The sequence below is a fragment of the Perognathus longimembris genome, chromosome 1 (assembly GCF_023159225.1).
Source record: "Perognathus longimembris pacificus isolate PPM17 chromosome 1, ASM2315922v1, whole genome shotgun sequence".
Classification (NCBI taxonomy): Eukaryota; Metazoa; Chordata; class Mammalia; order Rodentia; family Heteromyidae; genus Perognathus; species Perognathus longimembris.
Genome location: NC_063161.1, coordinates 78,258,157 through 78,272,650, shown reverse-complemented (window position 1 = coordinate 78,272,650; position 14,494 = coordinate 78,258,157). Strand labels below are relative to the sequence as shown.

The 14,494-nt window shown below is 45.6% G+C and overlaps 1 protein-coding gene across 2 annotated transcripts in view; it reads right to left on the bottom strand.

The window, feature by feature from the left end:
- Mad1l1 (mitotic arrest deficient 1 like 1) overlaps positions 1-14,494 on the bottom strand; it is a 305,826-nt gene that overhangs the window by 102,441 nt on the left and 188,891 nt on the right. For both annotated transcript variants that reach the window (XM_048330376.1, XM_048330385.1), the window contains one exon: positions 11,674-11,762. In XM_048330376.1, coding sequence (XP_048186333.1) covers positions 11,674-11,762 — 89 coding nt within the window. The remainder of the gene's footprint in view (positions 1-11,673; positions 11,763-14,494) is intronic.

The following is a 14,494-nucleotide window of genomic DNA, read 5'->3' as shown; positions in this document are numbered from 1 at the left end:
CACCATCAACCTTCACATATATCAGAGACCAATACACTGCTCCACACAATTACAGCAGGACACACCCCAAGACCTGTCATATTCATGGGGCATTAAACAACCCTTAGCAAACTGAAAAGAATTGAAATGACACTGACAATATTCACAGTTCATAATGGAATTAAACCAGATGTCAGTAACAGCAAGAGAATAGGAAAGCACCTAACATCTGAAATGCAACATATCAAAACACTATACCATTCAAACATAATGAAATTAGAGAGCCTATTTAACAGATTATGATACATCAAAACTTGCAGGTGGTTCTAGGTGTGGCTTCAGTAGTACAGCACCTGCCCAGCAAGCACAAGATTCTGAGTTCAAACCCCAGTACCATCAAACAAACATAAAAAACTTGCAGATGTAGAGAAAGCAATGCTTAGAGATAAATTTGAGTAGCAAATTCATCTATGAGGGGAAAAAATGAGGATCAAAAATAATATATGTTTCTACCTTTAAAAAAAAAAACTAGAAAGAAGGGAACCCAGAGCAAGCAAAAAGCTATAATAAAAAGCAAAGAAGAAAGAAAAAAAGAAATTAAAATCAGGGAAAAAACAGGGGGAAAAGATCTGAGAATCCAAAAACTAGTTTTTTGTTTGTTTTGAGGAGGGCCAGTTACAAGGACTAAACTGAGGACACCATACTCGCTAGGCAAGTGCTCTCCCACTTGAGCCATGTCCCAGTCTTCTTGTGCATTTTTTCTCCCCTGTTCTGTTTTTTCAGATAGGGTCTCAAGTGAACATTGCTCAGATTTACCTTGAACTGTGATCCTCCTATCTCCACCTACAAGGTAGCTGAGATTATAAGTGTGTACCACTGCACCCAGACAAAAATTAGGTTTTCTTTCACTGGTACTGGGGTTTGAACTCAGGACCTCATACTTGCTCAGCTTGCTTTGTTGGCGGGTATTCTACTGTTTGAGCCACATTCCTCTAAGTCCAGCCTTTTGTTGGCTAATTTGAAGAATGAGTCTAGTAGACATTTTGCTACGGCTGGCCTCAAAACTCTGAATTTCAGCTTCCTCAGTAGCTAGGATTACAGGTTCAAAGACTAGTTTTTAGAAATAGGCCAGTTAACTGGTAAACTTCTAGCAAATGTCTGTAAAAAAGACAAAGCAGCAACATCAAGAATGAAAGAGAAGTTTTTCCACAGCTTACTGTAAAAGAAGACAAAGAAACTGTCCACATGTATATGGGGAAATGCCAGAAGCCACCATCATCAGAAAATTCAAATCCAAACCACTCTGAGATATATCTGCTTGGTAAGAATGCATTGCTGCTACCATGATTCCAGCTGTCTAAGAAGGAGGAAAGGAAGGGGAAGGAGAGGGGATGAATAATTTTGAAATCTAGAGTAACTAGGTATGAAGAATAATAGCAATGAAAGATGTTAGTCAATAGGAGTTTGGGGAGAAGGAAAATAGAGAAAGCAACAGAGACCGTTATTGTGAGCAAAATATAAGTAAGATATCTATGTCTGAATTACCATTGTGAGAGCCTTGATGTAATTAGTACACATTTGAAAAGACAAAGAATGATAGGAAACTAAAATGGGCTCTGTTGGGGAAGGCAGGTGAGTACCCAGTGGAAGGGGGTAGGCTAGCAAGGGGTAAAAGAGGGTGGATACAGCCAAAGTAGTTGTTGGCAGTTACAAAACTAGAACAAATGAAACCTGATGAAATTGTTTTAAAAGGGGAAGGGAGTAAAGAAGAGCACTAGAGAGGATGAGGTTGATCCAGGATACATTGTTTACATGTGAGGATGTCACAACCAACGCATACCTTGTACAACCAATGTATGTGAATAAAAAATTGGCTGTTACCAAAAGACCAAAGATACACAGTGCTGGCAAGGACTGGGGAGCAGCGGAGAAAACCTCACACTGCTGGCAGAAAGATAAGTCAGAACTGCTAGTATGGGAAATAGAATGCAAATGCCTCAAAAAGTTTAAAATAACAACATCTCTCACCCCCAAACCAGAACTACTGTTGTATCCAGCAGGACCAGTACTGGATAGAAGCCCAAAGTCTGTTGAAGAGGCAGGACATCCATGTACATGAATGGAGATCTACTGTAAGCCATGTGACTATAGTTAGTAGCAATTCATCACATACATGGAAACTGCTGAGGGGAGATTCTTGGCATTCTCGAGGTATTCTACACACAGCAGAATATATAGTAAAGCAAACTGAGAAGCAGACTACACTCAAGCATGTGGGTAAGAAGAAACTGAGCACTAGTAACCAATGGGCTCTAAGAACACACACACAGCCAGGGGCCAGAGGCGCATGCCTATAATCCTAGCAACTCAGGAGGCTGAGATCTGAGGATCAGGGTTTGAAGCCAGCCTGGGCATGAAAAATCTGTGAGACTCCTATCTTCGATAAACTACTCAGAAAAAGCTGGAAGTGGGCTGTGGTTCAAGTGGTAGAGTGCTAGCCTTGAGCAAAAAGTTCAGGGATACAGAGTTCAAGTGCCAGGATTGGCAACACACACCACCACCACCACCACCACCACCACCAGCATAATATGCTTCCTTCTCAAGTGCACAGTCTCTAAAATCCATTTCACATCTGACCACAAAACAAGTCCTCATAAGGTAAATTTATTAATTGAATGCAATTAGAACAATGGATGAAATTAGAAACCAATGACAGAAGAAAACCAGAAAACCAACCACCTACACTAACAAGTGGGTGGAAATAAATAACATACTCTTAATCGGTAGGGCTCAGAAGACACAAAGGAAGCTAGAAAGCACATGAAAATGAGAAGACTGGGTATGGTGGCATACACCTGTAATCTCAGTTACTTGGGAAGTGTAGATCAGAAGGATTGTGGTTTAATGCCAGCTGGACCAAAATGCTAGTCAGACACTCCCCTTCCCACTCCCCAACATATGCAATCCAAGCTATTTGGGAGAGGGGAAAATAGTCAGAGAATATTCATGAGCAGGCCCTACCTGAAAAATAAGTAAAGCAAAAAAGAGCTAGAGATGTGGCTCAAGTGGTAGAGCACGGCCTTGGCAAGCATGAGGCCTTGAGTTTGGACTCAAGTACCACCAAGGAAGAAAAAAATATTTTAAAAAGACATTCAAATTCCCAATGAAGTATACTCACAAAATGCCTAACATCCCAAAGAGTATGAAAAAACAAAACTGGTTAATAAATTAATTCAGCAAAGTTGCAAGTCAAAAATCAGCACGCCAAAGTAAGTTTATTTCCGCACACTAGGAGTGAGCAATCTGAAAAGGAAATTAAGAAAACTCCATTTGTAACTGCACCAAAAGGAGCAAAATACTTAGAAATAAATTCACCCAAGGGATGTAAGATTATCCCCAGGAAAATTGCACAACACTGCTAAAGGAAATTAAAGAAAACCCCCACATATGTGAAGATACTTGTGTTCAGTGGTAAAAAGGTAGACACTGAGAGGTAACAGGCAGCTAAACCATTTGGGAAAGAAATTATTTCGAAAGTCTAATAAAGCCACAGCACTAAGACTGGACTTAGGCCTATGCCATGGCGTGACCCACGGGCACTGACCAGAGAGGCCACCTTCAGATAGTGCACCTGGTGTCTGCCTGGCCAGGGTTCTCACAAAAGAAAGACTATGGGCCCCGGGGAGTAGAGCAGTGGTGGATAGGAGAGATATACATGGGGTAAGCCTAACAGAAAAGCATGAAGTTGGCAGGCGAGAATGCACTTTATTCTCTCATCACAGGGCAATTAAAATTTATAGATCTGTACTATAGGAAGAAAGTCAACTCTACCATCTGATGGGTAAACAATGAAGTTCATATGCAGCCCATATGTGTTGTGGTGGTGACTGTATGCTATGTAGTATACATCTGTCATACATGGCCATGGTGTGAGGGGTGAAGGTAGAGTCTTATCACTGATGGTCTTCACAACTGCAGGCACACAGTGAGGGTAACAGGCAGGTATATTTATCATTGCTTGAGAACTCTAAAGATAGCAGCTAGGGCTGGGCGTCAGTGGCTCATGCTTATAATCCTAGCTACTCAGGAGGCTGAGATCTAAGAATTGTGGTTCAAAGCCAGCCTGGGCAGGAAAGTCCACAAGAATCTTATTTCCAATTATTCACCAAAAAAAACCAGGAGTGGCGCAGTGGCTCAAGTAGTATAGTGCTAGCCTTGAGCTGAAGAGCTCAGGGACAGCATTCAGGCCCAGAGTTCAAGCCCCATGATCAAAGGAGGGAAAAAAGATAGCTAGGGTTAGGTGTGGTAGCTCATGCCTGTAATCCCAGCTACTTGGGAGGCAGAGAGCAGGAGGCTTACAATTCAAGCCTGAGAAAAATGTTAGTGAGACTTAATTTAACCAAAATGGCTGAGAAGGATAGTCTACACCTGTCATGCCAGCTATGTGGGAAACATGAGGAAAACTGCAGCCCAGGCCAGATTGAGCAAAAACACAAGACCCTATCTCAAAACAAACTGAAGCAACAGGGTTGGGCGAATGACTGAAGCACGTGAGTCAGAGCCTGCCTAGCAACACAATGCTCTATGTCCAAACCACAGTACGCACACGCGCGCGCACACACACACACACACACACACACACAAACACAAAGCAAGCCCCGAGAAACAAAAGCAAAAATCTAAAAGATTTAAAGATGTTGTCTATCTGTTGACTTGATCCTAGATGGATGACAACTACTGCCCAACCTTGATTAAACCACAACCGAGACAGGCACGGCGGCTCTCACCTGAAATCCTAGCTATTCAGGAGGTAGAGATCAGGAGGATAGTAGTTCGAGGCCAGCTAAAAATGTGCAAGATCTCATCTCAACGAACAAAAACTGGGGTGATGATACCTGCCTGTCATTGCAAATATGCAGGAAGAATAAACAGGAGGATTGAGGTCCAAACATAAACCAAAAACCCTACTCAGAAAATTAAAGAAAAAAGGGCTGGGGGTCTGCCTTAAGTGGTAGAGCAGCTACCTAGAAAGTACAAAGGACTAGGTCCAAACCCCAACAATGAGCCTGTGTAAAAGACAAAAACAACAAAACCCAGCTGAAAATAGGTATTCTCTACTTCATGGAAAAGTTTCAATAAAGTGAGCGTGATTTAGATCTTCTAAGGATTCTGAGAAGACTCAGTGTAAGAGTGCAGAGAACATACTGTGTATGTCTGGTCCATGGAGGTGGAAATAAACCTTAGCAGATTTTTACTACAGTCATGCCTATAAGTACTATTACTAGAGCAGGCAGCTGGCATCATGTTCATTAAGCCCTGGGTTTGATTCCTAGCACAAAGTGTGGGAAAGGACAAGGAGAGGAGAGCAGGGGAGAGGGGGCAGGGAAGAGAAGAAGAGATGGGGAAGAAGAGGAAAAGGAAAGTTTTATGTTGCACTGTAAAACACACAAACTACAATGTAAAAAGTGGAAAGGCAGGCTATAAATGAGGTGTTCTGCTTTGTAAAAACCATAGAAAATGGAAAAACAGAGACTTGGGCTCAAGACAGTAGCTCGAGGAGCAGTTGCTCAAAATAGCAGTAAAGCAAGAGCAAAGGCTTTCTTGCTTTCTGAGGCTCACACCTGACAACAGAATATAAAAGGGACCACATCAAAAGCCCTTAGAAGTTGGAAAGTAGATGGTCAAACAGCAATGACCCGGCAAGCTGGATCCCTGACCACAAGTGGACAAGTCATGAAACTGTTCTAGCACAAAACCTGGGAAAAGGGGCCAGGAAATGATTTCTGGAAGCAGGAAGAGGGGACTGAGCTGGGAGATGTTGGAAGGACTTTCACAGACAGATTTCAGAAAATAACTGATTCACAGGAATTTGTAGAAAAGTACAAAGGAGGTCCTGTGCCCTCTTCCCTTGGCTTCCTCCATGGCAACAACCTTACCGTCTCCAAGCCAGCGGAGGCTATGCTGTGTGCACAGTCTGCTACCACAACCCAGCCAAACCCACTCGGTTGTTTGTCCTCGGTAGACACATACACCTAACCCAAGCAACCTACTATGTGCAGGACCTCCTGCCAGTCTGGTGCCAATTACTCTTTAGCTATGCAGTGGCATTGTCTAGGGAGAAGAGACAGGCCTGACAATACCTTTCTTGGAAGCATTTTAATTATGGCTTCGATTTTACTGTGCGTAAGACCATTGGAGGAATCTAGTTCATTTCAGCTAAGGTTTGGTAGTTGCAGATTGAGAATGGTTCAGGGTTGTAAATAATCAACTACTCATTGTGTAACTAACTGTGGCATTCCTAAGGATGGGGAATTATCAGTGGCTGTAGGATCAATGCTGTCCTCCATCTCATTCCTGATACTAACAACTTACATCTATTTATCCTTGTCTGTTTTACTGGTACTCTGTCAATCTACAGATTTTTTTCTCCCAGAAACCTGCCTTTTGTCTCAATAATTTTCTCTATTATTTTTCTTTTTTTCAATGTTGTTCTTTCTGTTCTGTATTGTCTCCTCGGCTTCTTTTGTTTTCCTGGGTTCTTCAGGTCAGCTCTCTTCTCATTGAACATTTAGTCTTCTGGCCACTGATTTAGCTATGTCTGACAAATGTGACGTGTATTTTCACTATCACTCAGTTATATTTTTCTTTGGCACTTCCTTTTTGGCATATGGGCATCAGAAGCATGTTGTTAATTTCCAAATGTTCGGTGATCTTTCCTGTTATTTTTTACTGAGTACGCCAATGGTGATGCCTGGTTCCATGTCACTGCTGTTTTGGTCCAGTCACCCCACAATCATGGCAGTGAGGATTTTGATCTCTACTCTGCATATGTGTCTCTATGCCATGGGCCTGGGCCCAAGGGCAGGGCAGAAGTATCACTATGCCAAGGGTACTGTAGGAACCTCCTGACAAAGCACAGCCCTGAGACAAGAGTCTGAAAGCTCATCTCTCGAGTGGCTTCTGTCTCACCTTGTCCTGGTCACATGTTAGTGTTGGGGGTTTGTGCTAAGCATTTGATACTAGGTCCTGAGGGGACCAAGGGCTCCTGCCATCCTGCTCTGCCTCTCTTGTCAGGTGAGGGGTGAATTTCAGCCCATGGTGGTAAGCCCATTATCACCATGATAGGAGTGCCTACCTCTGCTAGGTAGAGACTATAGCCCTACAGATACTATAGCATTGGCAGGGGTGCTGGCAAAGGCTGGGATAGGTGAGCTGGATGGGTACAGCAGGGTTAACAGAGTTCTTTCCCCAGCACTGGCTGGGAAGACTGAACACAGTTAAAAAAGCCCCTTACTTGCTATCAAACTGCCATGTCCCACATCCACAGTGCGGTTTTCCTTAGACGCTTGCGTCTAGGTCAGTGACTGGCTCTGGATTTACGGTTTCAAGGGCTCCCTGTCCAGGACTCATGTGTGGCAGTACAGAAACACAGAGGACTGCCACCTAATTGTCCTCAGTCCTCCCTTCCCTCAAGTTGGCCCGTATATCCATATCTACACACGTAGAAGGGCTGGAAAGGACAAGAACTAGATGTGAAACTCTGCTCAGCCACTGGTATCTCATACTAGCTACGACCTACCTCCTTCTCTAGAGAGAAAGCAAGTCTCTGGGCCAAAGCCCTCAGGTAGGACAGGGTCCCCCACTGCCAGGTGGATCTAGAGTTGTACTCTGATGCTGGACCTCCATTGCTCACCCTTACTTGGCTCTGGCACACACCTGGCAGGCCCAAATCTCCAAAGACATGCTAGGCCAAGAGAAGAGACTAGAGATACTCTCTTCCAGTGAGCCAGGCTCACCTGGTGATGCCACAATCCAAATCCGCAAGGGCGTGCAGCCAGCTGCTCAAAACCCATCCCTAATACACAAAGACAGCCCAAAGGGCATGAGAAAATCACAAAGCACTCCAGTCCACCCAAGGATAGCCAATGTCTCTGTATCCCCAGAGCTTAGGAAAGCCCACGTGGGCTGGCAGAAGGCAGACAGTGTGGCTGGGAAATGGAGGGGCCCCCGAGTGTGACTTACAGGCACTGGTGCAGACACGCCAGCTTCTGGAATTACTGACAGTCTACCCAGTTGCTAAACCCACAGACTATACTTAGGATTTGCCAGAGCTGCTATTTGACAGCACAAAATAATGAACCGAGATTTGTTCCAATCGACAGGACTTTCAGCGCCTGCACTGCGATCCATAACAACGCCTCCCTGTCTTTCTTGCCAAAGACACTGTGATGGGACAGGTGTGGCTAATGCAAACAGAACAATGTCTGTCTACCTTCTTAGGTGTGGAGAACACCTCCATGTAAACGTGCATGTGTATGAGCCACCCCCATCCTCACAGTGCCCATGCTGCTAGCACCAACCCCACTCCCAGCATCTCCTCCATGGGAGGCTGTGGTCAAGATCAGAGGTGAAGGGCAGGGTCATGAATGCAGGGTCCTCACATCCACTTCAGAGCCCGCTCCTCCTCAGCAAATCCCTACAGGAACTACAAGAAAAGCTCTTCACTCTTGGAGGTGGGAGGTAAAAGGGAAAATGGATTTTGTGGAAAAAAGAGCCTTCTCAAGGTTCTCTTATCTTTTACAGCCAAAAGGAGAGCTTACTCGGAAGCCTCCAACCTGACATTGTCAGTGTTCCCTTTGGGGTAAATGGAGCAGCTGTCTGGTAGTTGAAGTTACGGGCCTTTGAGGAATGAGGGGGGCAGGTTCCAAAGCCAGAAGGGCTGACTGGAGTGTCTGGAGGGGAGAATACCCAGAAAGCTGAAGTACAGAACCAAGATATATTCCCCTGGTTCAAGACAGCTGCAAGCTACAAATATGGATATCTCTTGATCACTGAATCCATCAGGTGACACAGGTGGAAACTGGACAGCTGAGGTAGCTGCAGGGCCTCCAGCACAGCCTGGGACACAGGCTGACCAGATTCTGGTAATTAACTATGCGAAGTGAAGTGCAGTCTCCAAATCAGATGGCAGGCCAGGAAGCTTGTCTTGGTTTGAAAATGGTCAATGATGAAACCCACTGAATTTTTTTTTTTAAATAACCCCAAAAGCAGTGCGCCAGTGGCATACACCTGTAATCCTAACTACTCAGGAGGCTGAGATCTAAGGATCATGGTTCTAAGACAGATGAGAGGAAAGTCTGTAAGACTCTTATCTCTAATGAAATACTCAGGAAAAGAGATGGAAGTGGTGCTGTGGCTCAAGTGGTAGAGTGCTAGCCTTGAGCACAAAGAGGCTCAGGGACAGTGCCCAGGCCCTGAGTCCAAACCCCACAAGTGGTGATAGAAGTAGGTAGGTAGGTAGGTAGGAAGAGGGAGAGAGGGAGACAGAAAGAGACAGAGTAAATAAATAAACCCAAAGCGTGTCAGTCCACAATTCTGACATGTTTGACCATGGTCCTGTAACTGTAGGAGAGACTTCAATCCCTATGAAGCCTGGAAGAGTATGGAACACCAGTCTGCAAGAGAGGTGAACTATGTGTATGCTGTGCTGTGCTGTGCTGTGTACACATGCAAATGTCTCTGTACCCTCAGCCAACACCCTAAGGCTATACCTACCAATCTCTCTATCCACCACCTGAGAACCCAGCTCTCAAGGTCTGGTGACACAGACTGTCTGCCTCACATGCCATTTGGGACCCCACAGGACGAGGTATCAATGCTGCCAGCCCCTGGCACTTACATAGCTTGGCATGCTATTGGAAGGCCTGCTCTATAGGTATACGGGAGGTCTGCACCTCCCGTAGTAGACACAAGTTGAGCATGTCTGTTTTCATTGTTCCAGCCTGCATGACCTCAGAACCCACTTGGAGCCCTTTTGACTGCACGAGTCTCACTCACACATGTCCTGCTCCCTGAGCCCCCAGACCACACCCCTTTGTGTGGTAAATATCTTCATCACAACCAGGGCCACTCTGCATCCAGTAGGTATGGGAGGCATTTACTCATCTCTGCCCAGGAACAGCCTCTTCAGCTTCGATGGATGTCTCATAGCAAATGCTGAACCAGTACTTAGTTGGCTGTCCACCCTTGTCAAATTCCTCTGCCCAGCCCTGGTGGCCAGCGATGCTTGATGCTACAGATCAGATCACTCTTCGACTTTGAAAGATAGATATAATGGCTTCCCATTGCTTACAGTATAGAATCCAAAATCCCAGCCAGAGCCGTGCTGGGCATCTAGCTCCCCTGTTGAAGCAGTGGCTTCTCACCTCAAACACATCTTGTCAGCCACACAAAGATGCACATACTGGGGGTCCCTGTCCCCCAATACATGCTCTCATGGCACCACTGGGCTCCTCTCCATCCGTAATTACACAGCCATGATTTGCTGTGAATAATGTCCCCTAAGTCCCCATTAAACTGTGAAAGCAAAGAAGACACTGTGTGCCTCTTTGCCTCCCATTCTACCACCCTGGTACTCAGCACTAACATGGCACATGTGATATTACATCAAATACAAGCAAACAACTGGGAACCCAGCAGGTCCCCACAGGACTATTTATAAGGCCTGGTCTGTGCATGAGGAGTGCTCTCAAAATGAGAGGATCCTCCAACTGTGAAGGGACCAAACTGGTTCATAGAACACTTCCTTGCCTGGCTGCCTGGCAAGAGGCATCACATGCCTCTTCTTTCCTTTATCTCAACAACCTGCAGCGTATGGGTTATCTAGCTTTATTGACAAATAGATGGAACCTGGGGAGAAAGCTACAGAGCTGAAGCCACTTCAGGAATGGAGTTGGGACTTCCTTGGCCTGTTGGGGCCTCAGCTGCCCAGCCTAGACGGGTCATGCTATACCAGTTCCATACCACCTCACAAATGTCCGTTAGGCCTTACTATTCCTCAGTCCCCATCTCCTTGCACCAGTAGCTGCCAGGGTGTGAAGTCCTGGACATCCAGTACCTGGACTTCAGCAGATGCTTTGAGCAGGGACGAGGTACTACAGGGCACAGCCATTGTGCCATACCTGCCCTGTCCCCTGTCCCTGGTTACTATCTTCCACAAGAAGGGGGAAGGAAAAGGGTATGGGGCTGCAGCCTATCCACATCTACCTCACTCAGGGATGGCGGGGCCAATGCAGACTATAACAGGTCAGCCATAGGTGCAGGCACTCAGACACTGATCTGCACTGCTGGGATGTCTCCTGAGGGCCATGATTCATCTACTGATGAGGGAAACAAGTCTCAGGAAGACCGTCAACCTGAGGCCTCTGTTTGCTGAGAAGCTGGGATAGTCAGGGAGAGGAGAGGTGAAGGACAGGCTCTGGAGAAAATGCAGTGGCTGTAAGCAGGCTCTGCAGGAGACCAGAAGGTGCCCAGCTGACTTGCTGTAAGCATGGCTGACTGTTGCTTCTGAGAAATTCCTTGAAGATGCTTGTCTGCAGCCTCACACACCGCTGCCCTGAGCTGGCATGCAGGTAGGCCAGGCCTGTTGTTACATGCTGCTGGCAACCAAGGCGTCCCCCGCAGATGTCCTGACAGGGAAGCTGCTGAGAGAGCAGCTGTCAGTGCTAGCTGTGGAAAGGATGCTAAGAAAGGCCCAGCCCAATGGAAACAAGTGTCTCTGGGAGAGAAACCCAGGTAGGCAGAATGTGCCTGAGAACCCAAAGGCCTTCCAGGAGGCAGGAAGGATGAGGCTATGGCATACTGCTCCTGGGGCACCAGGTGGGGCAACAGTGACAGCCCAGAGGAGGGGCATACCTGAGTGCATCTACTTCCTCTCTGCAGAATGAGAAGCTCAGCTCTGTAGAGCTTGGCTGGGACTTCAGCATCTTCAGCTCCATCTCCAACTGTGAGAAAACATAGTGTGGAGTCAGCATGAATTCAGCTAGGAAGGCCTGCTGAGCGCCTGTAGCCCAGGACCCTGCCCAAACCCCCTCCACCGTCCAGCACTCTAGGCATTCTAGCTTGTGTACACATGGTCCTCCCCCTCTCCCCCCCACCAAATGCTGTTTATACAATGGCCACGGAGACACATGGGCACCTGAGAATGCCGAGGAAACCTTTCACAAAATCTCCAGGGCAGAGGGGGACAGGGTAAGTGCAGAGAGCTTATTCTCAGCTCAGGTAGAATGAAGAGCTTCCTAGAGCCCAAATCTTACTCCTGTGCTGTCCAACAAGGTATTTCTAAGGAGATTCCATAACACTAATGCTGAAGCCTGGAAGCCGCCCCAGGTCCCTGCCTGCAGACAAGGCTCTTGTCAGTCCTCAGCCCAGCCCAAAGGCCCCTAGCCTATCCCATGCTCCTACAGATGCGACCCCTCAACCTTGGACTCTCTATCCTGCAGGACTATAAGTCAAATAACTTCCTGTTCCCTCTGTGCTGCTTCTAGTTTCAGGTACCTTGTTAGAGTCACACAAGATGGTCCAGTTTGGTGAATTTAAGTTGCTGCTTCCACGCTCACATGCTGATACTGACATCAGCTAGTGCACCAAATCTGTGGTGTGCACATGTGTGCATGGCACAGACATTGTGTAACCTCTGTGGCTATTGCTGTTAACACAGCTCTCCCTCCCAAATATCCTCCTCCCTCCCCATGACACTGTCTCCTCCCTGCCCTAGGCACCTGGGCCTTGCTGAATGCATTTGTTGTTGTTTTCTTGTTTGTTTGCTGGAGGAGGGTGGCAAGGCCTACTGTAGTGGTCCATTTAGAATATCCCTCCATCTAGAATCAATAATAATATGCGAACCATTTTTCAAGAAAATATAGTCTACTTCAGATGCTTGCATGCATTGAAAGGGAGCTGTGATAAAATTCACATTTTGAACAGAGCTCACATAAAGGCCTTATTTTATCAGTCAGTTAGCTCGCCATGCAGGTAGGGCTCCGTGAGGATCTTGGGCAGGTGGCTGCACCCATGTGGCTTTGTCCATCACAGATGTGTCCTTAGAACAGCACCAGAAGCTCTCACCCCCAACCTCTATCCAAGAGCTCAAAGGTCATCAGTCCTGCTCCTATTCCTCTAGTTAACCCCAGTTCTACCAGTTCCTACCTTTTGTCCAACTGGGCTTTTATCCATTTTAAGTCTGACTTCTACAGCTGGACCTTCAGTCCATACATATTTGTGCATTCTTATTCCACATATCTAGTTAAGCCCTGAATTTGGATGTTTCTACTTGCTCCAATGAGGAGTGTTTTCATTACCCTAATGAAATAATACACTAATAATAGAATGCTAATTGCAATAATTACCATTATTTTACGCTTTGAATTGCATTTCTTCTTCAAACCAGGAATTGTTTAGGACAGAATGTTTCGTTCTGCCTATCATGGTTCTGTTTCCAAGTTTCCAAGCACTAGCAGCGGCTTTTTCTTTTGTTGGTTTTGTTTTTGCTTTCAAATTTCTCACATCATAGCCAGAGGAAGCTCTGTTAATGCCATGTACTTGAATTTACAAAGGTTTATAAAGGTTATGGAAGCTTTTCTTTACCAGTGAATAGTCAATTAATCTCTAAGCATATATATATATATATATATATATATATATATATATATATTTTTTTTTTTTTTTTTGGTGGGTTGTGGGGCTTGAACTCTGAACCTGGGCAATGTCCTGAGCTCTTCAGCTCAAGGCTAGTGCTCTACCATTTGGGCCACAGCACCATTCTGGTTTTCTGGTGCTTAATTGGAGATAAGAGTCTCACAGATTTCTTTCCCCGGGCTGGCTTTGAACTGTGATCCTCAGATCTCAGCCTCCTAAGTAGCTAGGATTACAGGTCTAAGCCACTGGCGCCTGGCTCTCTGAGCATTTTCTGTAAGCACTGTCTAAGAAGTAGACTCTCTAGTTTGTGGATGAGGGCTACATACTGGCATGTTGTTACCCATGTTAGGAAGTAGACTCCTGTTGTAGGTGCCCCCAATTTGCCCCTCCCCTTACTCTGTGTTCCACACAAGTGTCCATCTTCACCATCAGGACTTAGCAGAGCATTTGCCTATTTTCTACAATGCTTAGAGGCTTGGATTCAGACTTGAATGCCTAACTCTGTGTTTATGACTGCTAGGTGGCCTTTGTAGCTGGCAACATACAGCCTCTTCAGTTTTGTTCTGTAACTACCAGAAAGTCTTTTCCTTTCAGTAGGAAAGTTAGCTCATTTATATTTTGAAACATGTTTTTGTGTTACATTCTGTGCTGCTTTACAGTTTTTAAAGCTTTCATTCTGTGGTCTTTTTATCTTGCCTACTTTTTATGTCTCAGGAAATTCAGAAGTTCGTACTTGTTGTACTGACCACTTGCATAATTCTTAGCATTTTATTGTGCCTGTGCCCATACTTTGTGGTGTTAAACTGTACTAATACATACATACATACACACACACATACACACACACACACACACACACACACACATATATATATCCTGTCTAGTGTTTAGCTAGTCAGATCTGTCACCTCCTGTGTTTTATAGTCTGCAACAGTTCTACATGTCCACTTCTTGTGCCAGGTGTGCAAGTGAAACCTTGTGTCTTGATGTGTCTGAGGTGTGTTTGAATCAGTGTCCCCAGTGGGGACAGCATCACTTC